The 27446-nt window shown below is 45.8% G+C and overlaps 1 protein-coding gene across 6 annotated transcripts in view; it reads right to left on the bottom strand.

Moving 5' to 3' along the window:
* Positions 1-27446, bottom strand: part of MAST2 (microtubule associated serine/threonine kinase 2) — a 1054635-nt gene that overhangs the window by 195700 nt on the left and 831489 nt on the right. For all 6 annotated transcript variants that reach the window (XM_069232766.1, XM_069232767.1, XM_069232770.1 and 3 more), the window contains one exon: positions 24964-25118. In XM_069232766.1, the coding sequence (XP_069088867.1) occupies positions 24964-25118 (155 nt within the window). The remainder of the gene's footprint in view (positions 1-24963; positions 25119-27446) is intronic.

Genomic DNA, 27446 nt, shown 5'->3' on the forward strand with positions numbered 1-27446 from the left:
TCTCTGCATAAGCCAGTCTACACCGGTTCAGGGATCACCCAGCCCTGCTCTGGCACGGAACTGGACAAAGGAAAGGGGAGTGACCACTCCCCTGACCTGCACCTCCCAGGGGAGGTGCCCAGAGCTTCTCCAGTGTGTCCCAGACCTGTGCCATCTTGGAAACAGAGGTGTCTGTGGCACACTGGACTGCTCTGAGTGGGCAGTGCCAGCAGGTGATGTCAGAGTCTCCTTCTGATAGGCTCTTACCTCTCTTGGTAGCCAATCCTCCTTCCTAGGTAGCCAAACCTCCTTTTCTGGCTATTTAGGGTCTCTGCTTTGGGGATCTCACCAGATAACGAATGCAAGAGCTCACCAGAGTTCCTCTGCATCTCCCTCTTCACCTTCTGCCAAAGGATTGACCGCTGACTGCTCAGGACGCCTGCAAAACCGCAACAAAGTAGCAAGACGACTACTAGCAACCTTGTATCGCTTCATCCTGCCGGCTTTCTCGACTGTTTCCAGGTGGTGCATGCTCTGGGGGTAGCATGCCTCCTTTCTGCACCAGGAGCTCTGAAGAAATGTCCCGTGGGTCAACGGAATCTTCCCCCTGCAACCGCAGGCAACAAAAGACTGCATCACCAGTCCTCTGGGTCACCTCTCAGCACGACAAGCGTGGTCACTGGAACTCAGCAACTCTGTCCAAGTGACTCCCACAGTCCAGTGACTCTTCAGTCCAAGTTTGGTGGGGGAAAGTCCTTGCCTCCCCACGCTAGACTGCATTGCTGGGTACCGCGTGATTTGCAGCTGCTCCGGCTCCTGTGCACTCTTCCAGGATTTCCTTTATGCACAGCCAAGCCTGGGTCCCCGACACTCTAACCTGCAGTGCACAACCTTCTGAGTTGTCCTTCGGCGTCGTGGGACTCCCTTTTGTGACTTCGGGTGGACTCCGGTTCACTTTTCTTCTAAGTGCCTGTTCAGGTACTTCTGTGGGTGCTGCCTGCTTCTGTGAGGGCTCCCTGACTTGCTGGGCACCCCCTCTGTCTCCTCATCCAAGTGGCGACATCCTGGTCCCTCCTGGGCCACAGCAGCATCCAAAAATCCTAACCGCGACCCTTGCAGCTAGCAAGGCTTGTTTGCGGGCTTTCTGCGTGGGAACACCTCTGTAAGCTTCTTCACGCCATGGGACATCCATCCTCCAAAGGGGAAGTTCCTAGTCCTCTTCGTTCTTACAGAACACCAAGCTTCTTCCACCCGGTGGCAGCTTCCTTGCACCCTCAGCTGGCATTTCCTGGGCTCCTGCCCACTCTCGAAACTGTTGCGACTCTTGGACTTGGTCCCCTTGTCTTACAGGTACTCAGGTCCGGAAATCCACTGTTGTTGCATTGCTGGTGTTTGTTCTCCTTGCAGAATCCCCCTATCACAACTTCTGTGCTCTCTGGGGGTTGTAGGTGCACTTTACAGGGTCTTGGGGTGGGCTATTTTTCTAACCCTCACTGTTTTCTCACAGTCCCAGCGACCCTCTACAAGCTCACATAGGTTTGGGGTCCATTCGTGGTTCGCATTCCACTTTTGGAGTATATGGTTTGTGTTGCCCCTATACCTATGTGCTCCTATTGCAATCTACTGTAACTTTACATTGCTTGCATTACTTCCTTTTGCTATTACTTGCATAATTTTTATTTGTGTACATATATCTTGTGTATATAACTTATCCTCATACTAAGGGTACTCACTGAGATACTTTTGGCATAGTGTCATAAAAATAAAGTACCTTTACTTTTAGTATATCTGTGTATTGTGTTTTCTTATGATATTGTGCATATGACACCAGTGGTATAGTAGGAGCTTTATATGTCTCCTAGTTCAGCCTAAACTGCTTTGCCATAGCTACCTTCTATCAGCCTAAACTGCTAGAAACACCTCTTCTACACTAATAAGGGATAACTGGACCTGGCACAAGGTACCCACTACAAGCCAGGCCAGCCTCCTACACAGGGCCACTGGAATTATGCGGCAGGATAGGCCCGAATTATGTGGCACAGTAGAGTAAATTATGCGGCAAGAAAACACAAATTATGCTGCATAATGCAGCACATTTTGTAATAGTAAAACCTCATTAATTAATATTTGTTAAACTTGGTAACACTGTATGGTCATTAGCTGCACCCCATTAGTACCAGTTGAACACCCAAGTATAGCACTAAGCAACAGAAAGGTGATGAGTCCAGCTTTACAAAGGGCCTTGCATTGCACGGCAACACGGTTTGCTACCGTTTTTGTAACTTTATAACAGTTTGATCTAGAAACATTTTTTTTCTTAAAATCAGAAGATTATGCGGCAGATGATGGATTATGTGGCAAATCTTTAATTATGCAAAAATCGCTGTGACCAGAGGACTAAAACATGAGCTCCGGCACAGCAAAATGTTCATCAAATAAAACCAAAGCAACTGCAAATGTATGTAAAGCATAAAAAAACCCATCCTAGATGGTTGAGGTTTTTAAGTCAGAACATGGAACACACCTAGCAACGTACCAGGCAACTCCAAGTTATGGACCAAAGATGGAAAAACAGTGGTAAAGGAAATGCCTTGGTATATCCCACCTTTACCAGGAACCCATGAGAGGAGATGTGCGAGAACACACACAAGCAGAGCAGGCATCTTACTAGGGCAGATCACCGGTCCCTTGTTACTCTTCTGCGAAAATGTGCGTTACAGAATCATTACTGGGTAGCACCAAATGGCAAGAAAAGGCCAGAAAGTGGCATTTTTTCAAGGGTTAGGATGCGCGTTAGAAGTAAAATACTATGTTAACTGGACCACAAATAATCCTTGAAACACCCCTGCCACTATCCACCGATGGAAAACTCATGGGTGGGTAGGCAGATAAGTTATGAGAGACATATAGAGATAGGTGGCATTTAAGGATGTGGCAAATGCACAGCCTTGTGTAGTCTACAGTGCAAAACCTGTAGGAATTCCTGGAAGGCTGTACTACTGTTACTCAATTATCACAGGCTGGGAGTATGTGATGATTAAAGTGTACAACCTGACCAGGCCAAAACATGGAGTAAATCCTGGAGTAACATGGGTGATAATACCATACCTGTTTACCACATGGTTCATCACACTTTTTTTTAGGACTGTCACGAGGCAAAACATGCATGTGACACCTGATAAGGAGAGCAGCAGATGTACTCAAGTGCTAGCAGCATGTGCACTCATTATTTTCACCAAGCTACAATGCATGTGTGCAGGGGTAAGCGTGTACTGCCTTTTTGCTGGTGACAAGTTTTGAAAATGCTCCAGCCAGACGCGAGCAAACATATTTTTTCCATGACCCCAGCAGGTAAACTACTGAGTCCTGGATATGAACGTCCTAGGACACAGTTAGCTGGCCCTGAGGATGGCGTCTCCAAGGCCATATAAGGCTTGGGAAGGGGGGCATGTGGCCTGCTTCCCCTTTAGTGTGCATTTTGGCCCCGGGGTATGGTCTCCAAGGGCCTAAAATGACTCAGAGAGGGAGGCTGCCTGCCCCCTCCCCTTACGGAATGCTACTCTCGGGGATGGGCTCCCAGGGGCCCAAAATGGGTTCGGGGGGCCCTATTCACACCCCTACCCCGTATGAATAATAAAGAAAATAGGGGCCTCCATTTTCTCTTTTTTTCTGCAATCCAGCGGGAGTCTAGCAGGATCACTGAAAAAACACCAATTTTTATTTATTTTTTTGGCCTGGAGGGAGCCCTGCTAGAGTTTAATTTGAGCCTGTAGTTTCCAGGGATTGGCATCAGCACAGAATTGTCAGTAGGTGCCAAGGGCCTGTAAATCAAATGCTACTAGTGGGCCTGCAGCAATGGTTGTGCCACCCACATCAGTAGCCCTGTAAACATGTCTCAGACCTGCCACTGCAGTGTCTGTGTGTGCAGTTGTAAACTGCCAAACTAAACCTTCCCTTTTACTATGTCAGGCACCCCTAAGGAGGACCCTAGGTAGCCCCAGGGGCAGGGTGCAATGTATGTTTAAGGTAGGACATATACTAGTGTGTTTTATATGTCCTAACAGTAAAATACTGCCAAATTCGGGTTTCACTGTGCAAGGCCTATCGCTCATAGGTTAACATGGGGGCTGCCTTTAAATATCTTTAAAGCGCAGATTCCCCTTGAGAGCAGATGCAAATGTATAGTTTAGGGTCTCTGAACTCATAATTTAAAAATACATCTTTTATTGAAGTTGATTTTTAAATTGCCTGTTTGAAAATGCCACTTTTAGAAAGTAGGCATTTTCTTGCTTAAACCATTATATGACTCTGATGTTTGTGGATTGTCTGTCTGGGTCAGTTTGACAGTTGGGAATGTTTTGCACCTTACTAGACGGTGACACAAAGAGAGCGGGGTGTAACCTGCATATCCTGATGAGCCATCTGAGCTAGAATAGAGGGAGGAGCTGTCATTCACACCTGAAAGGATTGTGCCTGCCCTCACACAATGCACTCTCCGCCCCCCTGGTGTATGTCTGGGGCCTGGCCTGGACAAGGAAGGATCTGTCAAACACTTGAGACTTTGCTTTGAAGTGTGCCAACTTCAAAGGCGGAAAGGAGTATAAGATGAAGACCCCAACCCCCAGACTTTTAGAATCTTTCTGGAATCAAGAGGAACCTCAGCAAGGAGAAGTGCTGGAGGAGGAGTACTGGCCCTTTGCTGTGTTGGCCTACAGTTGCTGCTTCTGCCTGAAAAAAGTGCAAAGGGTGAACTTTGCTGTTTGTCCTCCTTAAGAAAGTTCTGCATGGGCTTGGAGAAGAGCTTGCCTTCTGTTGGAAGTCTCTGGGACACCAAAGACTTCAGTTCCTGGACCTGCAGCACTGGGAACTGTGTTTTGTGCTGTTCAAGAGGCGACAGCAGCGTGACGCCGCCAACGATGCCGCTGGCCTGCACAGTGACCTGCTGACGTCGCACTGCCCTGCTTTGCACCGCGACCCTGGTCTCAGGATGCCATCATCAGACGACTTCACCGAGCCGCTGCTCGCACCGCGACCTGTGAGACCTGCACTCCGGCATCGCCTGCTCACGCTGCAGCCTGGGCCTCCCAGACGACGACGCTCCTGCTGACACCGGCGCCGCTGCCTGCACCGTGGCCTGTGGACACCGCTCGTGAGGAACACAAAGCACTGCCCCGCACCGCTGGCTTGAGCCTACAGACGACAGCGCTTCAGCAATGATGCCGCTGCTGCCTGCACTGTGACCTGGTGACACCGCACGTCGCACCTCCCCACTTCACACCGCAGCCCTGGTCTCACCGACGCCGCTGGACACTGTCACTGAGCCGCTGCCTGCATCGTGACTTGTGGGCACCGCACGCCGCATTGTTCCCGCTTCACAACGCAGCCACGATGCCATCCACACCAGTGCTCAGACTTCATCAGCCCAGAGTTCGATCCACTCGCGTGTGACTTCAAGGGCCCGACAACTCCCACACCAACTCCGGAACAGACACTGTGACGCCGCTCTCTGGAGCTCACTGCGAGCATCACAATGCCCTGCAAATCCAAGGTACTGTTTGTGGGTCTTCCCGACATCGTAGCTGGTCCGCGACCAGCCTGAACTGTTGGTTTTGTTGATCACAATGCCGTGATAGCCCCAGGTGGAGCTACGGACTTCAAGGAACTATATTTTTTAATAAATCTTGCAGAATTCATACTGTATGTTGGATTTTTATCGTATTTGGTCTTGTTTTAAATAGATAAATATTAGCTATTTTTCTAAAACTGGTGTGGTGTTCTTTTGTAGTGTTTTCACTGTGTTACTGAGTGCTATGTGCAAATGCTTTACACATTGCTTCTGAGATAAGCCTGACTGCTTGTGCCAAGCTACCAAGGGCACGGTGAGCAGGGGTTATCTGAGCGAGTATCTCCCTTATCCTGACTAGAGTGAGGGCCCCTACTTGGACAGGGTGCAAACCGACTGCCAACTAGAGACCCCATTTCTAACACTGGTGCACACAGTCTTCTACGTTAAGTAGAAATTGTCATGCTGAGATGATTCTGTCCACTAACTCAAGGCTGCTTACAATACTTGGCATGCAGCACACTGAATCTTTGCCCTCTTGGAAACTTTTTCCACAGAGCCTCAAAAATTGTGGGGAACATACTGGACACAAGTCATCAACTGTCATCTGCACACAGTTACTCTTCAATAGAAGGATTTATAATGTGTAATATACCTCTCCACACCTATGAGGGATTAGGAGCAGATGCTTTTTGTAAATACACCCATTAGATGGACATAGGCTGTACAAAATTAGATACAAAAGTAATAGAGTAGTCACCCACCACCATGTAAACTATTGAACAAACTAACACTCATTAGATGATGTCATCAGCGATGTCATAAATGATGTAATAGAGCATGTCATTTGTACTCTTAATAACATTTGAGTATCTAAGCAATCACCATTGCTCGTTGCAACATGCCAAATTCTCTGTACTGTTATTCCACATGTGCCAATCTTAATTTACCAATCAAAATGTCATCGCAAGCACACCAGTCCTGGCACTGGTCAGGTGTGTGTGCACATCTGATCAGGAAAACTGCTGATACTCACAGTGCAAGACAGCGAATGGGGGAAGTGGGCAGAACCACTGACCTATGCTATGGTTAGTGAAGGCAAAATGTGAATGACGGACAAGTGGATCAACTGAAAGACTCAGTCTGCGTGTGTGTATATATGCATAGTTATTATCGATTTGTTTGGGAAATGTGAGGCTGGAGCAATAACTAAAGTGGTCTCTAGACTAGTCTTAAAAAAAAAAAGGGTTTTCATAAAATGAACAGAGGAGGATGCGTCGAGGATGTCCTGGAGTTGTCGTCTTGGCCTTTGCCCTTGTCAGTAGATGTTCACAACAGTACTGGGCCCACACTGCTCTCCTCTTCGAGCATTTCTTTGAGGAAAACAATATTTATCTAGAGCCGCTTTTACACTTTTTAATGTACTTTCCATGCCCAAAGCAAACTCTTGCTGAAATGTCCACTGCAAACGTTGCTTAAAATGTTCTAAATTACCAGAAATGTAAATTGCAAACACGTTGTAATCGTTGCTTTTTCTTACTCTGTTATAAGTAGCCAATGCCCTTTCAGAATCTCGAGTTAGCGGGTCAGAGGTTTAGAGAAAGGTTGTAGACCCTCAGAAATAATAGTTGTCCAAGCACTTAAGCTGCCGGATTTAATCAATTTATATGCAAGTACCCCAACAAAACAGACACATGGGCACACATCTGCGAGCATCCTGTACAGTTTCACTATGATCTACAGGTTAAAGGTCACATACTTAGTCATAGACCACATCCCTCCCCAGGGCACCAAAGGCATCCGCAGAAGTGCTAAGATGCTCCCATTGCCTGTAGTCCGGGTAAAGAAGAGCATAGGAAGGCCGCTCGCCCCTGTGCCCATCCAACCCTAGGCTCCTCTGCTGGGGACAGCATCTGTGTGAAGGGGCTGGCAGCTCGCTTCACCGAGAGTCAAGATCCATGCATAGAACTGAATTTTTGTCAATGTCAAACAGAGTGAAATATAAGCTAGCGACTTGCCTTGCAAGTATCTACCACCCCCAAGTAAAAGCCGATAGGCCACACATTTTTGGGATGCTACTGCAATTAATCTGAAGACTACTTTTATTTCACCCGTGGGCCGGGCAGTCTAGATGCAGAGCTTCATTTGTGACGGACTTTGCAGGTGCTGGGCACGGACACTTATTTTTGGAGATCGGGACTTTGCTTTCACCATCTGATGTAGAGCTAGAAAATAAAAGGCAAACAAGGGAAAAGAGGAGGAAGAGGCAAAAGAAAGGAAAACGGTGACAGAGAGAGAAAGCAGGGAGGAAAAAGCATATGCAAGAGAGGGAGAGAAAGAGACGAGAAGTGTAGGGAGGTGAAAAAAGTACTATGAAACGAGAGCAGGTCTATGCAGCCTTGGTATTGAAGTAACCGCCGCATCTTGCAGCATCCATCGGTGGCAGACTCCTCAGAAAACACAGGGACTTGCCTTACTCATGTTTATTTCACACATTGAGCACCAAGTACACGGCACACTACACTCAAAGTGTGTGTTCTGAAATTGCAGAGAGTAGTACATCACAAATTCAGTACAAAATGTGAGGGAGAGGATGCAGACGTACAAAGGGTAGTTGGTGTACGGAGTTGTGGGGATGGGGTGAGTCTTGTATTAATATACTTTAAATACAAGTATCATGTTCTAGGTATTAGAAGGAGTGGCTATTCTATGCAACGGTGCAAGCTGTACTAAAGCTATACTTGGACTATGTTGAGTGGTAGCTACTCTGTGCGATACAAAATGAGGCCAATTCACAAATTTCACTGTGAGTTTGGGCGTTGCAGGACATGTTTTTTGTGAATTCCAATAAAGTCAACATTTGCTCCAAATGAAGAATAAACCCAACGACCCGTGGCTCATTTGCAAATTTCCTTGTAAATCGGGCCCTTTTGAGTAGCTAGCTGAGAAGCAGCCGTAATATATGCGCTGGGAGGCAGTACACGTCCACGTGCACTTTCACAGATGAGCGCGGCTTCATCGCTCTCGTGAGCTCGACTGTCAACGCCAACAGATGCGATATCGCGCTGTTCGTGTACCTACAAACGTGCACACCCCGTATAAAAACACAACATTACCCGGAGACGCGCCATTCATTTCCCTATGATTAAGGACCACGCGGGGGGCGCTGCCGTGCGGCTCAGAATGGGGTACCATTTGCATGTTTAATTAGAGGGAAACAGATGGCGCGGGGTTAATTTAGAAATGATGTCCCCGCCGAAATAAAAGCGAGCTTCCGACGAGTGCACGCCCGCCAGAGATCCCTCCAGGTTGGCACAGCCCGATGCCACACCGGCTGGGGGAGAACTGTTTGCAGACTGCGCCAGGACAGGCCCACCCCGGCCCTCTCCATCCGCCATGATGGCCGCGCGGGGTCCTGCAGCACGTGCGCGCCGGTCCCCGGAGAGGAGAGGGCAGCAGGCGCCTAACACGTGTGCTGCATTAAACAATTACACATAATGACAGCAATGCAAGCTTCTGGCGGAGGCTACACGGCGGCAGACGCCCAGCTTCCGGTTTGCTTCAATATCAGAGAAAGGCTTAACAAAGGCCGGCATGACGCCAAGCCCCGCCTTCTTCCCACACACCACGCACAATGCGTACTATCCCGCCTGGACCCTGCCGTAGTTCCTGTCTGTCACTCCTCTGTCACAATCGGGGTACAAATTCAGTTTCAAGCACACATGGTAGTTTGCATCTGAAAATCAGCAACCCACAGGTCGTGTCTGCATCATGTCCACCAGGTAATAACCTCGGATATAGCTCAGAAACAAGTTTGTTCACTATGGAATACAAAGAGTTGTGCTCCTATTCCGAGATGCGAAACGAGGTGCAAAAAACAGAAGCCAGCTCCATTATTATTTACAGAGAGCACGCCCCATTACCCTAGATTGCGTCCAGGTGGTAATCGGTGCCAAAAATTTTTTTGTTCTTAAACAATTTACTATTCGTTTTTTTCCACCCAGACCACTGCTGGGAGATAGTTACATGTGTTCACTATCCTTTCCGTCATAATGTTTGTTCTGTCAGGGCAGACAGGCCATACATCTAGCTCACTGTGCATTTCCCCGGGGGGCCTGGGGCCACTGAAGTCTGCTTTCTGTCGTATGAAATTCACTCCAGCACCCTGTCCATTTTAGGGGCGAGCACAAAGCGCTCCGTTCCTCGTCTAATCTCATCTAATCTAAGGGGGATTTTAACTACGCCCATGTTACGTCAGTCACATTCATTGGTTCGTGGCCTTGCCTTTTAAAATCTGCTTGTTTTTATTTGTGAAAGGCATGCATAAGTCATGCCTTTTCCGGAGTTTAGCCCTCCTCATGAGCACCGGTAAACTACTGGAAACATACGAGGCTCCATGTTTCCCATATCGTTTCTGGACTACCTTTTCTCTTTATTTCGCAGCACAATCGCGCTGTATTTTACAGAGTGCGGTCACACTCTTTTTTCTGTTTCCATTTAATGTGGCAAGAAAAGTCCGGTTATGAGTTTACAACGCTAATAGTTCTAACTCGACGTAATGCGAGACCCGTTGCACTGCAAATGCTTGTTTCTGAATGGAATTTATTTCACTAATGCAAGAACTGTGATGTTTTGTCTGGAATGGTCGAGTCTTATGCTGTTTTATGACTTGACCTGCATGATATTTGCCTATTCAGATGCATATACACTTTGTAAGAAAAGTGATATTTAACTGGCAAAGTAAGGTGCACCTGGCAGGGCTGCTATAAGAATATTTTGGGGGAAATTGGGGAATATCCAGAATGCCACGTTTTCCAGGCCCAGGCTGCAAAATGCAATTTTGCTGTAGAGATCTGTGAACATCTGTTCGGCTCGGCTGTGGATGACGCACTACAACAGCTTAAGGACAACGGCATGGCCAAAACCATGGGAGTGCTGCAGTTTCGAGATCAAAAACGATGAGGGGCAACCCCCCTGAGGAGACCAATTGGAAGGTTACATTTTCAGAGCGCACTGCCTTAGGTGCCCTACCAACAAACAAAGGGGGTTGAACCAAAGAAAAGATAACACTCAAAGGAAGAAAGCTGATGGCTGCAACTAGAGGCATAAATCAAAAACAATCAGAGAAACTACTCAGCATTCTTCTTTCTTTCAAAACTGGACAATTTCGGACCTCGGCTTCTAAAAAAAAAAAAAAAAAAAAAAATCATAAAAACACAAAAATTCAAAATGTCCACACTCCAGGAGTTCATCCTGCAGCTGCAGGAGAAGGGCTATATGGCAACCCTCGTTCCAGAGGACGGTTGTTTACACATCCCTGTTACCCACAAAAGGCACCTGCGGTTTGTCAAACAAAACCACTACCGGTTCATAGTACTGCTCTTCAGGACCAAGTCAGCACCCAATGTTTACAAATACTTAGCCACATTGGTGGCACACCCAAAAGGAAAGAGATGCATGTTTACCCTTATATAGATGACTGTCTAGTCAAGGCAGGCTCATTCTCCCAGTGCAGGAGAAGTATCAGAACGGTCACGGGCACCCTTCACAGACTGCTGTTCACAATAAACCTGGAAAAGTCATCAAAAAAGCTGGAGAGAGAAAAGCGCTTTCAAGGAGCAAGAATCAACACAGTGGAAGTGAGAGCATTCCTCATCCCCAAGAGGATTCAGGTGACCACATAAAAGGACTGCTGCTACCATAAGGGTCAGTCTCTGATACTGTGGGCCATAGGGAACATGATGAGCATGATGGCCTCCTGCATCCCACTGTTTCCCCACGCAAAGCTATACATGAGACCACATCAGTAGTGTATCCAAAATCAATGGCCAAAGGCAACGTAGAGTTGGGAATATCTAGTGGTTTTAACACAAAAGATATAGGAAGAAAGGACATTGTGGAACTTACACAACATAACAGTGTGCAGACCTTTCATACAACCATCTTCAATGGTGACAATCACCACAAATGCCTCCCATGCCGGTTGGGGAGTGTACTTCGGAGTGCTAAAAATCAGAGGACTATGGAAAGCAGAAGAAGAAATCCAACACATAAAGGTCCTGGAGCTGAAGGCGGTCTTCCTGGCCCCAAAAGCCAGTGAGAAAAAAGAAAGTGCAAATCCAAACAGAACCTGTGTTCTAGCTGACCAATCAAGGTTGAGTGTGCTATCAAAACCTACCCAGGAAATTTAGAGGTTGGCCAATCAAAAAATAATCTTGATAGAAATACACCTGCCAGGCATAGATTATGGGGAAGCAGAAAGATTAAGCAGCCAAGCATCTGTATTACCCAAACGGGAGGTAAACAAACTAGTGCTTCAAGAGGTGTTGAGCAGCTGGGCACTCCTGAGATCAACCTCTTCGTAACCCCAGAAAATGCAAAATGCCAAGCTTTTGCATCCAGACACCCAAACTGCCACTTCCTGGGGAATGCCTGACCTCTAGAATTGTCAAACAGATTTGCATATGATTTTATATTAATTCCTTTTATACCTCTAGTGATAAGCACGTGCAAACAGTCACAAATGACACAGATCTTAATTGCTCTATAGTGGGCCAGACAGACATGATTTCTCGACCTAGTGGAGATGGCACAAAGAAACGTAAAAAAGACGGCCAAAAACATACAAACTTCTCTCCATTCAAGTAGGCCCGGTACACAGCCCAGAAACCAGCCAGTTGGCTCCTGTAGACAGAGTTTGGTCACCAGAACCTCCCAAAATGGTCCATGGACATTCTAAAGAAAGCTAGGCCAAGTGCAAGGACATGGTACACAATGAAATAGACAAGGTATGCTCTGTGGTGAAGAGAAAATGAATTGTTTCACAAAAGGACACCACAGTAGTCAGATATCTAACATACCTCCCAGATAACAGTTTAACATAGGCTTCACTAAAAGTATATTTGGTGACAACAGTGGACTACACAAGATGACATATAGCGAGAAGCTTCCACATGACACCTGTTATTAAAAGGTTTCTAGAAGGAGCAAAAGCGGTAGCTCAACCCAGATCACCACTGACGCCCATGTGGAATCTTAAGCTAGTACTAACACAACTAAGGAAGGAGCCCTCTGAACTGCGCAACAAGTCAGAACTAAGGTTTGTGACCTTAAAGACCACCTTTCTAATTGCTACAACGTCACTGCAGAGGATGAGCGAGCTGCAAGCGCTAACCACCCAGGAGCCTCTATCTGCAAATACACAAGGACTGGGTAGGCATGCAGACCAACCCCTGCTTCCTTCCAAAGTTCATATCACAATTCCACATGAATAGAACAATTTAGATCCTGTGCTTCTTCCAACAATCAAAAGCGCAAGCCACAAAAAAAAAACCCTACATAAGCTAGGTGTATGTGGGGCAGTGATGTACTACCTAGAAAAGACAAAGGAAGTCAGAATAGGAAGTCAGTTCTTTGTGTCATTTACACATTCAAACCAAGGCTCACCAGTGACAAAAGGCACCACTGCAAGGTTGATTGCCCAAACAATCCAATTGTGCTACCAAAAGGCAGGTATGCGTTTAGACACGACACAGAGCACATTCCACGAGGAAGAAGTGAGCCACCCTGTCTTTTCTAACAAACGTTCCAATATATAACATATTTATGACAACCATGTGGCCATCCATCCAAACCATCACAAACCACTACTGCATGGATATCCAAGTTAACAAAGAGTCACAGGTGGGAGAAAGACCTGAAACATCTGTTTGCATGCTCCCATCCAAGAATGACCAAGGATCAATGTCAATGGACAGCATGTAAATCCAGAAAAAAAAAAATCACACTGTGAAATTAAATGTTTACTTACCAGTAGGAGTAGTTTTGCAGCTTGAATAATTTTCTGGATTCACATGTGACCCTCCACCTCTAAGTGAGCTGGGACCAGAATATGATACTCTTATTGGGTTCCTGCTATGCTTGAAAGGTCAAGACAAGTCGCCAAGGGGAAAAAATAATTTGAAGATGGTGACCATGCACAGGAGCTTCTGGGGGGTGTGTCTGACGTACTGATAATGGTTGACAGCACCTCCCTCTACAGCCCTGACACAAGTAGCAGGGAGTGCCTCCTCAGGGTTGTACCTGTGTTAATGGAAGCACTATCTCAAGTGCAGACTTCAGGTATGTGTTACAATGGTCTTCCCCTCTTCTACAAGTGTGGCTGCAACTCTTTGGAACTGCTTTGTAGAGTGTTTCATTAAGTTTCTCACTTCTTCCTAGCGTTGGTGGGCATACGAACTTACCAGAGGATGTTCGAGTTAGCAATCCTCCACTGTGTTGCTGCACCTCTCCATTTTTCGCCCCACCATTTCCACTCTTTTGGGCACTCTCTCTCTCTCTCCCTGGGTAGGTTGGTGGATGTGGGGACATTGGCCCTCTTTCTTGCTTTGGCCACGATGATGGAATCTGCCAGTCTATGCCCCTAATGTACAGTGAGTCCTTGTAAGTGTGTTTATACTTCTTTTCGACGCTCGTGCTTCTGGCTCCCTGAATGTCTCCCTTCTCTGGTTTAAAATACTGGTCAGCAACCGGAGGTACTGGCTCCACTTCTTTGTGAGGGTAGGAGGGTTTCTAGAAGGGAGAAAGTTTTGGAAGCGATGGCCTCAAATGGACTCTCTCCTCTGGTGAATCTGCATCAAGGTTCAGCCACTGGTCGTTGATGGCATGCTGAAATATTCCTGGGTCCTCCAGGTCTTGCCCTTCGAAGAACTTCTCTTGCTCTTCCTTTTGTGGACCGAGCATGGTGGGTGGTTCGAGTTCCATCTGTTCTGTCTCTTTTTAGCTCCCATAAAGACTTCAATTCGAAAAAAAAGGGATGTATCAAAATCCCTCCTTTTCTGCAAAATTGCCGTCATTTCTGTTTCACGTCATCTTTTCTTGCATTCAATTCATCTCAAAGAGCGCCCTTTCTTTAGGGTCGATTGTGGTCAGAGACCTCTTCTTCAGTCAGGCCTTCGGTGTCTGCTGATTCCTTTGCCCTCTCTTGCTCATTTTTTGACATCGAGCATTCCTCAAAGTGTCGTCCACTTGTACCTTTGTGTCAGGACCTGTGGGGATGCTCCTTGTGTTTAGACTTCCCTTTGGTCGATGATTCTTTGGGTGCTGAGGAAGACTTGTGGGTGTTTGAGTTGGACAACTTTTGTTCATCTCCCCCTGTTTTTTTGGCTTTTACCTGAGGATGTTTTTTGAGTTTCTCTTCCTTGTGTCTCTTTAGAAATAGCTCTGGCTCCAACTCAACTATTTCCCCCTTGGTGTCAAATCTTCTGGCTTGCGCCACCTCTGTGCCTGAATTGTCATCTTCTTCACTTGGCAGCCTGAGTTCCCTCAATGGCGAGCTCCCTTTCTTCTGTGTCCACATGGTGGCGTAGCGCACATGCCTCTGTTTTGCTCTAGTCCTTTGGGTTTTCAGAAGGATGTCAGTGCATGGTTCACAGTCTTTGGTGCTGTGGTCGCTCGGCAGGTAGCGGCTGCAGACTTGATTGCTGTCCTTCTGGGTGAACTTATGGTGACAACTGGACACAGCCTAAAGGGAGTCTTTCTCCACTTCCCTTGACTTCTTACCCCCCTGCCTGTGCATTATCTAGCCGAGTACTCGTCTGCCCAAGTGGTCCACCTACCTTTTTGGTAATCTTCAGTGCATTTTGATTATTTCTTCCTTCTCTCTATACAGATGTCCTTCGTAGTGGAATGTTCCCTTGCTGACCTCGAAGACTGATCACATTTCTGGCTATTCCTTCTTGTCATCTGTAGAGCTTAAGATGATGATTCCAGAATTAACGGTGGAAAAAAGAAACTGATGACGACTATGTACAGGAGTTTTTTGGGTTCACATATGACATCATGGAGACCATGGCGGCTTACTGCAAACACATAAGAAGCTCCAGTGAACCAAACAGGTGCAAATGAGGGTGACTACCCTCGACTAAGTAAATGGGGATGTGGAGCCCAACTCCAGCTTTCTACTGCAATACACCAACGATAAGTTTGCTAATTTTGTCATTATAATTAAGCCTTTTTACCAGTGTGTGACTACATAGCTCGCCCCACTGCTGTATGAGACAATAGACTATCGACTGAGAAGTACATAATGTTTGAAAACATTGCATATGATTTCACATTGACATGAATGTTTGTTTTGTATTGACCAATGACTAGCCCTTGATCACACAAGACAATGGCCACTTACTAATAGGTGTTTTGGGATATGACAACATAACGCTGGAATTTTACAGCATAGGGCATGTATATTATTCAGTAATGGTGATTATGACTGTTTCCACCACAGCAGGGAATGATGCCATATATTCCTGTCCTATATTATTTTTTCACCACAGAACTTCTGAGGTCCTGAAGAACTCCATACTGACCGTTTTAGGGGAGCTAGGAGGAAGTGGCTGTAACATGTCGACCAACTCTAGGGATGTGAGAGTGCATTGGTCCTCACAGCACATTCGCCACTGTTTTTATGGGCGAGCACAAAGTGCTCCGTCCATTCTGTAATCTCTCTTTGGGCTTGAAACCACGCCCATGCCACGTCAGTCACTTACATTGGTCCGTGGGCTTGCCTTTTAAAATCCGCTTGCTTTCATTTGTGAAAGGCATGCATACGTCATGCCTTTTCCGGTGTTTAGCCCACCTACACAGCACCGGTAAAGTACCAAAAACATACCAGGCTCGATGTTTTCAGCCTGGAGTCCGGACTACTTTATCTGTTTATTTTCCACGCAGCGCGATCGCGCTGCGTTTTTATTTTTTGCTTTACACCGCTAATAGCTGTAACTCGAACAAGTGCGAGACCCGTTGCATTGAAGATGCTCGTTAATCTTGTCTGCGGGTACCAACATAAAGTACATCACATTGGCGGGCACCCTCAAGACAATTTTAATTCACTTTCCTATCCTTTTGTTCAAACAGAAACCCGCTCTGCTGTAGTCACGCGTCGAGGCACAGGCCTGGTGCGCTAGGTGTCTCTAGTGGGACCCCTATTATGATGCATGTCAATAACAAGGTTGGTGAGTGAGGGGGTCTTTTAATAACAACTAAGGTTTCTAGCTGTTGGGGAAAATACATGGGCAGAAGTGTTACCTAGGACTGTGGTACAACTCGCTTTTTTTGATGGTATGTCATGGAGGGATGGACATAACCACAAATGGCAACAGATGATGCCCAAAAAAAAAAAACAAGAGAAAAGAGGACTAAGAAGAATATTCCAAACCCAACCATTAGATGGCGAAATAATGCACAGCATGTCAATACAGAAAAGATTCATGCTAAAAAATCTGATTATGACTAGAATCGCAACACATTCTGTACGTCCTCAAAACCCAGAGGAACTGACTAATGTGAAAGGATGTCAATAATAGCTATCAAGCGTCCCCAGCTAGAACGGGATTGTCCCCTCATTCTGGGCCCCCTGAAGGCTATTATTCTCCAAGACTTACTGGCTACAGGACCACTTAATTAGGACTCGGTGTGATGCACCGGACAGGGAGTCATTCATGTCATGCTGTGGAAGTGACGTGTGCAGTTTGGCTGCCGGTGACGTCAGAGGCAGTGCAGAGGAAGTGACCGCACACAACCACTGATACTGATACTGATGGCAAATTCTATTTTTGTATTGGTTGATTAAGAACAAACAATGTAATAAACCGAGGAGCAACACATCGGGGTCGAAACTGCTAAAATTAGTTACCCCTAAGTGACATGACTTGCGCCAGATGGTACCACCATCCACCTCCCAACAGGCATGCCACAAAAATGCAATGTTTTCTTTTTCAGTTAACAGTTAAATCTGCCGCTGATGGCCTTCCAGCGTGCGCAGCAAACACACACCGAAGGTTAAAGCCACAATCCGAGGGGAATTACTTTCAAATGACTATAAAAATAAAATGTCAAATTAAATGGCTAATAGACTGGGACAGAGGGTGAGGTAATGCATTGCATCATATGAAAAGAAACTCAGGCCGCGGTCCGGGCTGACAAACCGCGAGAGTAATTATCCGGGTAATTGGCTAACCATAGCAGCAGAGCCAGCAGCCGCCCGCGCGCGGTGACACCTTCAAGACAGATTGACTCAGACAGGGAGGGGGAGGGGCTCGCAGGGATGCTCAGGAATGCGGCTCACACACGGCAGGAGGAACACAAGGACTTTTCCACAATACCGCGGCCTGACGTGTTACACAGTAGTAAAATCTTAACCTAAGGCATGACCCGCACAATGACGCGGATTTCAAATACGGGCTCTGACGGGAGTTTTAGAATCAGATTTTGACTTTTTGTGTTGTTTTTGTATAGCACTGTTACTGCTGTATGGCCGCTCCAAGGCGCTTTGCACGGAGGGGAACGAGGCCATAGGTTGCAGGATGTTTGCACAGCATCCTCGTTGGCCGCAGGTTTCAAGCTGTTTACGGCTTCACGAGCAGCACACATTTCGATGTACACAAAATGAAAATACGAAGAGGCGCCTTTTCCGAGTCTCCCCAAGTGCCTTGGTCTGCTCTGGAAGCCAGAGGTCCAGGGGATGGAGCCTTGTGCACAGAGCCGTCCGCCCCGAAACGTTTAGGACTTGCAGGGGCGCCGGTTTTTTTTTAAGCAGGCTGACCACCCCTGTCTGAGGCAGCCGGCAAGGAGTCCCCAGGCTGGACGGACAGGAAGGTGGAGGAGCTGTACACACACGGCACAGAGATGTGCACTGACATGGTGTCTGCCCCGGAGACAGTGAAGGGAAAGCAGAGCGGGCGACAGGGGCACATGCTTCACACAAGGGATGAGGCGGTGGGAGGGTTTTGGGGTCTCCGAACTTCCCGTTAGCCAAGCAGAGAGAACTCGCATATTGAAATGTATTCACCTGAGGATCGGGGACCAATCTGAGGCCAGGGCGACTCGCAGACTGTGCATTTTGTTAGAGAAGGATGGAGCTGCGTGCCCATTGCGCACTGAACACAGCAGGACCTCGCCCCAGACAATTCTAATGGAACCAACTTTGAAGCTGTGTCAGGCAGTCTAGGGTGTGTTGAAAATTCACATATACGTTGGTTATTCTACTATTTATACGTATATGTGTGCCAGCCCACGTCGTAGCTGCTAGCAGCGATCCAGTACATGTGTTGGAGAGGGTCAGCATCCGACCCTGGAGTAAATCCTTGAGGTGGATAACAATAAGGCTTAGTGATGTCTGTCAGGAAGGGAGGAAGTGAGCCCCTGGAGGGCTGTTCCTTGGACAGCATGGGATGCTCACATCCCAGTCACAAGTATACTGCGGCTAAACGCCCATGAGCCGCAGGATTCATGCTCAGGCTTACCCACAGTCTAACGGGGCGAGCAAATCTTGGCTTTTGCTCTTTGTGGTGATTGTCGCCCCCTGGTCACCAAAGCACGACTGAGTGCAAGCCATGGAGAAGACTCTTTTGTTCCAGGTAGGGTGGGCTACTGGGTGTTTACAACCTTCACAAGGAGCCAGTTTCAGAGGGGTAACGACGAAACATGGCCTTTACGTTGCGAAATATCTGTCATATATGCGCTTCTAGTAAAGCTTTGAATCCACAGAGTGTCAAAGCAGGGGACCCACTGTTTGTTATCTGCCAGTGGTTGGTGGCAGTAACGCAAGCATCAATAGTGTAACTCCTGACCGAAGGGCAGCGTGGGATTGCTGCTGTTTTATAGCTTTAGCCAACTCGGAAGGTGCCCTTGGCATGATTTCTATTTCAGAAACCTGAACTATGTCCGAGTTTTTGGTTTCAGACAGGCTGAATTGGTATTCATGTTCCGTGTTGCTTAAACGCCAAGGCACGCATTTCTCAGCCAAAGTTATATGTTATTAAAATGAAGATTAACAACTATATATATGCTTAAACCCATGAGGCTAAAAACTGTTTTTCCTACAGGTAAACCCTGCATATCAGCACCTTCTGGGTTTTCGTTAGTCAAGGAGTGGCACTGCTGGATACATTAGCAGAATTGGGGCCTTTCAGGTGAGTCAGTCTCGCAGTCTCTCTCAGTCTCTCTCTCTCTCATAGTTTCCCTTTCTCTTTTCTGACATGTTTATTCTCCTTACATGTGATTTTCCGTCTAAACCCAAGATGCAGTCTAGTTCTACAGGCTGTACATAACTGATATCGTTGTGTGTGCTGCTCTTTATAACTGGGTGTAGCCTTGTCCAAACTAATGACTTCCACATCCTCACACCAGCGCACTAAGGGGAGAACAAGGGAAGAGCGTTAGAAAAGCTTTAACACAAAGTTAAAGGCAGTTAAAGCATCCTAGATTTCGCCACATTTCTACTTTTTCTTTAAGAGGGGTGCCTGTGTCTCGCAGTCCGCCCGCGGACAGGAGGAGGGACTGGTCATGGCCATAGTAATGTAGAGAGAAGACTCCTGGTTCAGGGCCTCTTTAAGCAGAGGCAGAGTGAACAGTGACAGATGGGATTTTTCTGATGAGCTCCTATTCAGACATCCAGTAACAAATGATACAGGCATACACTGCCTAATCTACAGGCAGCATGAATATAAAACCCTACATTCAGCACCCACGGCCCACGTTTTAAAATTCTGTTCTAGGAGATCTGATGTGACAGTTGCGCACAGGTGAAGTCTGGTTTTCTGCTTGTCAGAGCATCGGCTGGTACATCTCTCGCAAGTGACATAAAAAGAGGGTGATTAAAGACCCAGTTACAATGATACTAAATGGCAAATCGTTTAAAATTGAACAGGAAGAAGCAGTTTTAACCCAGAGAACACATCCCAGACCATTTCAGGTTTTCATCTGTCCTCTTAAAGTCACCAGACAGGTAAAGAGAAAAGAAAGACGGAACAAGTCAAAGACGATAGTCTATCTAATTTAATTCATGACAGCTTGAAGATGGCATTTCGAAATAAATCTGGCTGTTTTTAAATGTAAAACTGTTTCAAAAGACCCGGGATCCGCAGAAAAACATCACTCAAGAAGACATTTTCAAGAAGTGAACCACCTACACCCCCCAAAATACAGATATTAAAATAAATCACTTAATAATTAAAAAAGCCATGAGGCTTAAAATTGCAAAATTACTTATTAAGAGACAATGCATCCGCATTTCTACCTCTGTGATGCCCATTAATTAGCTGGCAACAAATGATCTTAACTAAAAGTAAGAATTATGGGCTCAGAAGTTCTGCACCCTTGTAAATTAGAACTGTCTGGCCTTGATAAAAAAGATACATGATGTCACAGTAGTGAAAGACATCTTAGACCTTACCTGATTCCAAGCGACAACATCCAGTGCACATGAACAAAGGCCACACTAAACATATTCCCCAGAGACTGGACTAGGAACATGGGCACTTACAAGATAGGGGCAAGGAAGAACTTAAACCTGGATAAATATCAAATGATAGACACTCAGTAGAAGGACAGCTGGATAATCTGGGTGTTCAAGCAGGCAGTTTTACTGCCTGGATATTTTAAGACAAAATTACACCTGAAACCATTTAATGTGCTATAACAGGGCGTTGCAAACCCAATGATGCTCTAAAAAGAAATCATACATTTTTGGCCCGTAGAAGAAGATAATTGACAAATACATCAACCCCATGGTTCTCTATATCCTATTGACTATTCTGTGATCAGTGGGTAACGATGCACACTGGTTCGACTGCATTCTTAATGACATATTCCACAGAGCTAGGTATGCCTCCGGCTCCTGGGATTAGGAGCTAGAAAATCAACACATATTTTACACACTTTATGTTTCAATGGAGCCGAGGAATGGGAACTCTCATGAGTACTTGAAGAAGCAAGGTCCTGCTCATTTTTAGTTTTTTTTTATGTGGTTCAGACCTGTCTTCAGCCTTTTGGATTGGCCTCGATCCCAGGTCTCCGCAACAGAAGACTACGCTGCAGGCATCTAAGACGTGGCTTACTCTTCGTGATCAGTCTTCAATGCAGTGTGCGCTTCAACTTCTTACCATGAGACCGATGTAATAGACTCTTGTGCACAAGCAGCCAAGAGAGCACAAAAAGAGGACAGAGGCCAAGTCTGTGCACATCCACAATAGGTACCATAGGCTCAAAGATGTTACAACACTGTAATGATTTAGAACTGCAAAAATGTAGTGCATAGAAGATGCAGTACAGCATTTTTCGCACTACCAACCTTACACTACATCCAGAGGAAGGCTATTATTTTCCAAGACCTACCGGCTACACGTTCACTTAATTAGGACTTCATATGATGCACCAGACACTGAGTCATTCATGTCAGGCTGCGGAAGTGACGTGTGCTATTTGGCTGCCAGTGATGTCAGAGGAAGAGGTATCATCCAACCAACTGATGGCAGATTCTATTTTTTTATTCATTGATTTAAAAAAAATGCTGTAGCAATTTAATAAACTAAGGTACAACAACAGAGGGGTCGAAATTGCTAAAATAAGTTGCACCTAAATGAAATGGCTAGCGCCAGAGGACATTGTCTCAGAACTCGACACCAGAAAAATGTTCTTTCCCACAGCGCAGGAAGAAACTGATGCGTTTACCATTGACTGCAACAGTGTAGGTGCTATCTGAGACCATTACCAATACTGGGACAGTGGGACCGGTCAATATGTAAGCAAACCCAAACGGGGAGATGGGCAACAAAAGAATGGAGAAGTGAGTTGACTGGAAGAGACAAGGGCGAAGGGAATACAGCCGTGCTGTGTCCAAGGCTCAGCAAGGGAGGTTAACAAAGTCTCTTCCCACGTCACAATTATTATGAAGTGCCCAGAGGATTTTCAGCTGGTGTAGCCATGAACTCTGCAAACAGTTATTAAATGTAAACACATGTAGATATTTTGTTCATCCTCTGTCCTGTTACAAGGGAGAAACAATGTGAAGAGAGCAAGAAAACAGAACTCAAAGGGAACTTGCAGAACACATGTGATGCCTTTGCCATAGAGCTCGCCTCATCATGCTACCCCACCGATAACCCTATCTATTTTGTCCTGTTTGTTACCATTTCATTTTGTGTGGCATGGCTGTTCAGAAAGTAACAGACTCTACCAGTGGCTAAATTAGTAGAACAAAAAACACACAATCCATAAGACTTTTCAAAACGGAAGCGAAAGTGCTCACCCTGTCTTCCCCTACAAAAAGGGAATTATGGAAGATAAAAAAAACTACCTGTTAAGCATAACATAAAGATGTAGATAAGACAACTTTGCTACGGCTGGTGGTGGAGGAACTTTCTGAGACTGCATTTTCAGCAGGTGCACGACAGGGCAGAAGTGGCAAGAAGTCCACCGGTGGCCCGATTAAATGCCATTTCCCTGTCAGGCCCTCTAGTCATTTTCCCTGTCCTCTTTGTTTCACCTTTCCACATTACCCTGTGCTGCCTCCGGGCACAGGTCTGGTTTCACAGTCGATACTGACATGTGTACTTTGTGAGCATGGGAGGTCCCTGCTGGCTCATCAGCAGGTTCCAACTTAGGATGATGCAGTGTGGGAAAGTACAGCCCGGATCAGGGTCCATCCCCGTGACCTTCCATGCAAAAAAAGTCAAAGGTAAAGGAGCAGAACTAAATGAGGAAGGGTGACCTCCAAGTCCACTGGTTTTGCTACTTCTCCATTCTCTCCAGTAGTCCCTCATAAGTTAAGGTTCTCCACTAGTCCGACCCTCAAACCAGGTGCAATGCAGAGAGGTGGACTCTGGCGCCAGAAGCAGAGGGTCCGGTTCTAAATTACTGAGGGTGCGGAATACTATCGCTGACCAGGTCCGACAAGGTCCTTCCTTCCTCTCGTTCTAAAATGAATTAACATATATGTCATTAGGCAACACTTAATCTTTGTGCAAATGTTGGTTATCCGATGACCACTGAAGACAACCCCTGTTAACTCTATTGTTCCTCTGCTCCACATTAACTTCCTCCCTACTTCCCTTCTGCCCTGTGTAGCCTTCCTACAGTCCATTCTGCCTTTTTATGTCCTTTCCCTGTACTCTCTGATGAACGCGACTTTCTCTTCCCCTTTTCTATTTCCCCACCAATGTGTTATTTTGGTTGTTTCACCTCTTATTTTAAGCATGAACTTTGTATGATTGTGCAGAAAGCCAATTGGCAAAGGAATTTACCCCAAAACGCATTACAGCACAATCTGAATTGCTTGTTGATAAAGTCAATATTACAGAAATTGATTGTAGAAATATAGAATAGTCTGAATGGTAAAGAACAATGACTTATTTGTAGGGCATGAAGCAATCCCAGATTCCTCCTCCCCCACTTTCCACGGAATCTACTCCAGTCGGACTACATAAAATATACCACACAGTGTCTGCAGATTGCCCCATATGTAAGTCGGAGGGGATGGCTTGTTCATCTAGAATGGTCCATGTATTCTGGAACCCAGTGTTCCTTCCCCTACAAAGAGCCGTGGAATCTATGGTTCAACTCGAGTCTGAGCATTGGATATTAGGTCTACACCCAATTTTCAAGGGAAATGTATGCACTGCTGTATGAGGTCATCGGGCAGATCCTGGCCAGAGAACATATTATGCTCCAATGGAGGGACAAGAATCTGAACCATGTAAAAAAAGATGTGAATGGCTACACAAGAACCCTGGATAATGCAATCCCAACTGAACCCGCTTTAATCGACGACCTAGTGAACAGCAGAACGATGTACAAAGACTTAAACCAAAATAACAATGGGCATGGCTCTTGCTGAACACTTTGAAGACATGCCTGGTAGATACTACTCGTTTGTAAACATTAAACTCAGTCTTCCCAATGTGTCATCTGTAAGTCATCATGACAAATGTATATGAAGCATCTCAGTGTAATAACTGGTACTAAGACCCATTGCTGTTTGGATGAGGTTTTGTTTTTTAATCTGTGTCAAAAATCAATAAAATGTTCTACAAGTACATCATGTAAATTAATTGAATACACTTGGAATAAAAATAATTTCTATAGAAGCTTATTTTAAAGAATTCAAGATTACCCACAATTTGGTACGCTGTGCACTGGGAAATACATCTATGTTTCTGAGTGGTGTTCAAGGTGCTCCGTGTAGGAATGCCACATACATGTGCATGCATACACAGACAAAATCTCAGTCATGCCTGGGAGACAGGGTATGTGGCCAGGTTTGACTTCAGGCTTCTTTTACAAATTAAGCACGGATTGTACCACTTTAATGGGATCCATTTCTGCCTCTTGAGAAAAAGTCTCCCAGTAAGAAAGTGTTTAGAGCCACAAGGCATTCAAGGGAAATCCAATAAGGACAATCACAAAGCTTGCCAATACCTAGGAGGACCACAGGGAATCAGCAGTACCTCCACCAGCAGGGCTTACAAGAAAAACAGCATCATGAGTGAAGTCCACGAGTGGTAGAGCTCCTTGGACAGCAAAGCAACATTTTGACATAATCAAGCTTGAGACTTTATGTTATATGCAGGAACTCCAATGTGTACCTGAGGCTGCGCGACCGGGGTCTCATGGCTGGAGAGTGCCGGCCCTCCTCGTCCGTTATGTTCTCAGTACTGAAATGCTTCGTCAGGAAATGCAACTCATCTGCAGTGGGTTGGTATGGGAGCTGGTGCAGCTTCTCCTGGGACGAGCATGATGACTGAGGGCAGAAAAGAAACAAGTTAAATGCATACATCCTGGAGGCGACGCAACTCAGAACGCATTCTCTTGTGCGCACGCAAAACAAATTAAAGAAATATAGCAACAACACTTTTAGCTTTTGTATTAAGCCAACTTAATATCAGCTGTATGCGGACAAATTGTTTACACACTTTCTGTAGAAAATTAGCGATAACAGACCTTGAAAAAGGAAAAAAATATCATTTATTTTATTCCCTACTTATTCAAATCACACCATTATCTCAATTCTCCTCTCTTCGCTGGGATCAGATTTCAGATGAGGAAATATAAATGGATACCCCACAGAGTGGTTCATCAGGCAAACTCAGAGCATTTGGCCAGAGTCCATAACCCATTCAAGGAAAAACTGGAACCAAGTTCATAAAACTGAAGCTTGCAAGTGACCGTCTACTTTCATCAGGGTCTCTCCAGAGGTAGGTATTTGATGAAGCACATGCATCGGTCAGGATATGGTCAACACAGAGTTAAATTAATGTACATGAAAGAGAGAGAAATGGCTAAAGAGGCGCGACTTGGGTTTTCCAAGCTCAAACTGTCCACCATACCCTGGACCAAAGTGAGTGGGAAACAGGAGGGGGTTCTGACTAGTGAACCCCAACAAGGATACAATGAAAAATATTTCAGTTCAACCTCCAGCCTTAGCCACTTTTCAAAACAAAGGAAAGACAAAAAGGCAGAAGAAGCCGAGGGGAATGGCAACCCAGGTGCAGGAGAACTATAACCTGACACCTTCCTCACACATACAAACCCAAACTAGCCAGGATTCGTATACACTGGAGGGGACGCAACGGCGCCGACAATGAAAACTAGCACCTGGCGAAGAGTAGCGCTTACAGGTACTCTTTGGACACCCATCACACAAAAGTGAGGATGCCTGCACTCCTTCCAAAAGGGGCAAGGTGAGTCTATGGTGGAGCCCAAATCAATATTTGTACCCATTTCTCATAGGGAAACTCCTGCCTTGAGGAGAAAGCTGTCCTCACACCTTGAACCCCGAACTAGGCCTGAACCCTAGTGAATTTAACAGAACATTACTCCTGAGCTGCATGTTCGCCGCCCCAGGATATTCAATCATTTCTCCCGCCAGTCACAGTGATGGACGTGGCCGTCTCAACAGTTACAGAACCTGGTACAAAACCAGTTAACTGAGAGCATTACAGGGCATGCCCCAGAACACCCTCACACTGCCTCAGCCTGCCCTATATACCCTCTGCAACTGCAAATTGTATTTATATAGCCCTCACTACCCCGACGAGGTGTTGAAGCACTTTTGGGTGTGTAGACCCTACTTCGGAACCCAAGATTATAGACTGTAGCTTAGTAATATGTGCTTTCTTTTTCTTTTTTTCCCCTTGTGGTTTAGTATTGTTGTGTTTGTGCTCTTATTCTTGTGTCTTTGGTAGTGCTTTGAATAGGGACACAATAATGAGAATGGATCACAAGGGAAGTAGTAAGTTGTTGTAGGAGTAGTGGCCATGTGTGCCTGTTAGTTGGATGAATTGGCTAAAAAGGAGGGGGAAGCCCGAGAAGGATGTTGGGGAGTTCATAGTAGTCAGAAAGGTTTAGAGTGAGTCAGGGAGAGGAGGGATGGGACAAAATTTGAAGGGAGCAGATATTTTTTTTTTAACAAAAGTGTAATTAACATCTGCATACAAATATACACATGACAGTAACAATTTGGTGGCTGGAGTAAGTCTCTATATATGTGTGTGTGTATTTATGGAAAATGTCACTTACCTAGTGTACATCTGTTTTGTGGCATGAGACGCTGCAGATTCACATTCTGTGCATTATCCTGCCATCTAGTGTTGGGCTCGGAGTGTTACAAGTTGTTTTTCTTTGAAGAAGTCTTTTCGAGTCACGAGACCGAGGGACTCCTCCCTTTCGGCTCCATCGCGCATGGGTGTCGACTCCATCTTAGATTGTTTTCCCCGCAGAGGGTGAGGTAGGAGTTGTGAGTATACTAGATGTGTCCATGCAATGGAGTAGGTATGTATATACATGTGTATTAAAATAATATTTATTTACAAATTTACAATTCTTATTCAACTAACAACGGCTACAGGCTCCCGGGGAGGTGGGAGGGCGCATGTGAATCTGCAGCGTCTCATGCCACGAACAGATGTACACTGGGTAAGTGACATTTTCCGTTCAGTGGCATGTGTAGCTTCAGATACCATGCTGTGCATAGACTAATAAGCAGTAATCTCCTCAAAAAGCGGTAGCTTAGCCTGTAGGAGTTGGAGTTGTCTGAAATAATGTTCTCAATACAGCCTGTCCTACTGTG

The sequence above is a fragment of the Pleurodeles waltl genome, chromosome 4_2, assembly GCF_031143425.1.
Source record: "Pleurodeles waltl isolate 20211129_DDA chromosome 4_2, aPleWal1.hap1.20221129, whole genome shotgun sequence".
NCBI lineage: Eukaryota > Metazoa > Chordata > Amphibia > Caudata > Salamandridae > Pleurodeles > Pleurodeles waltl.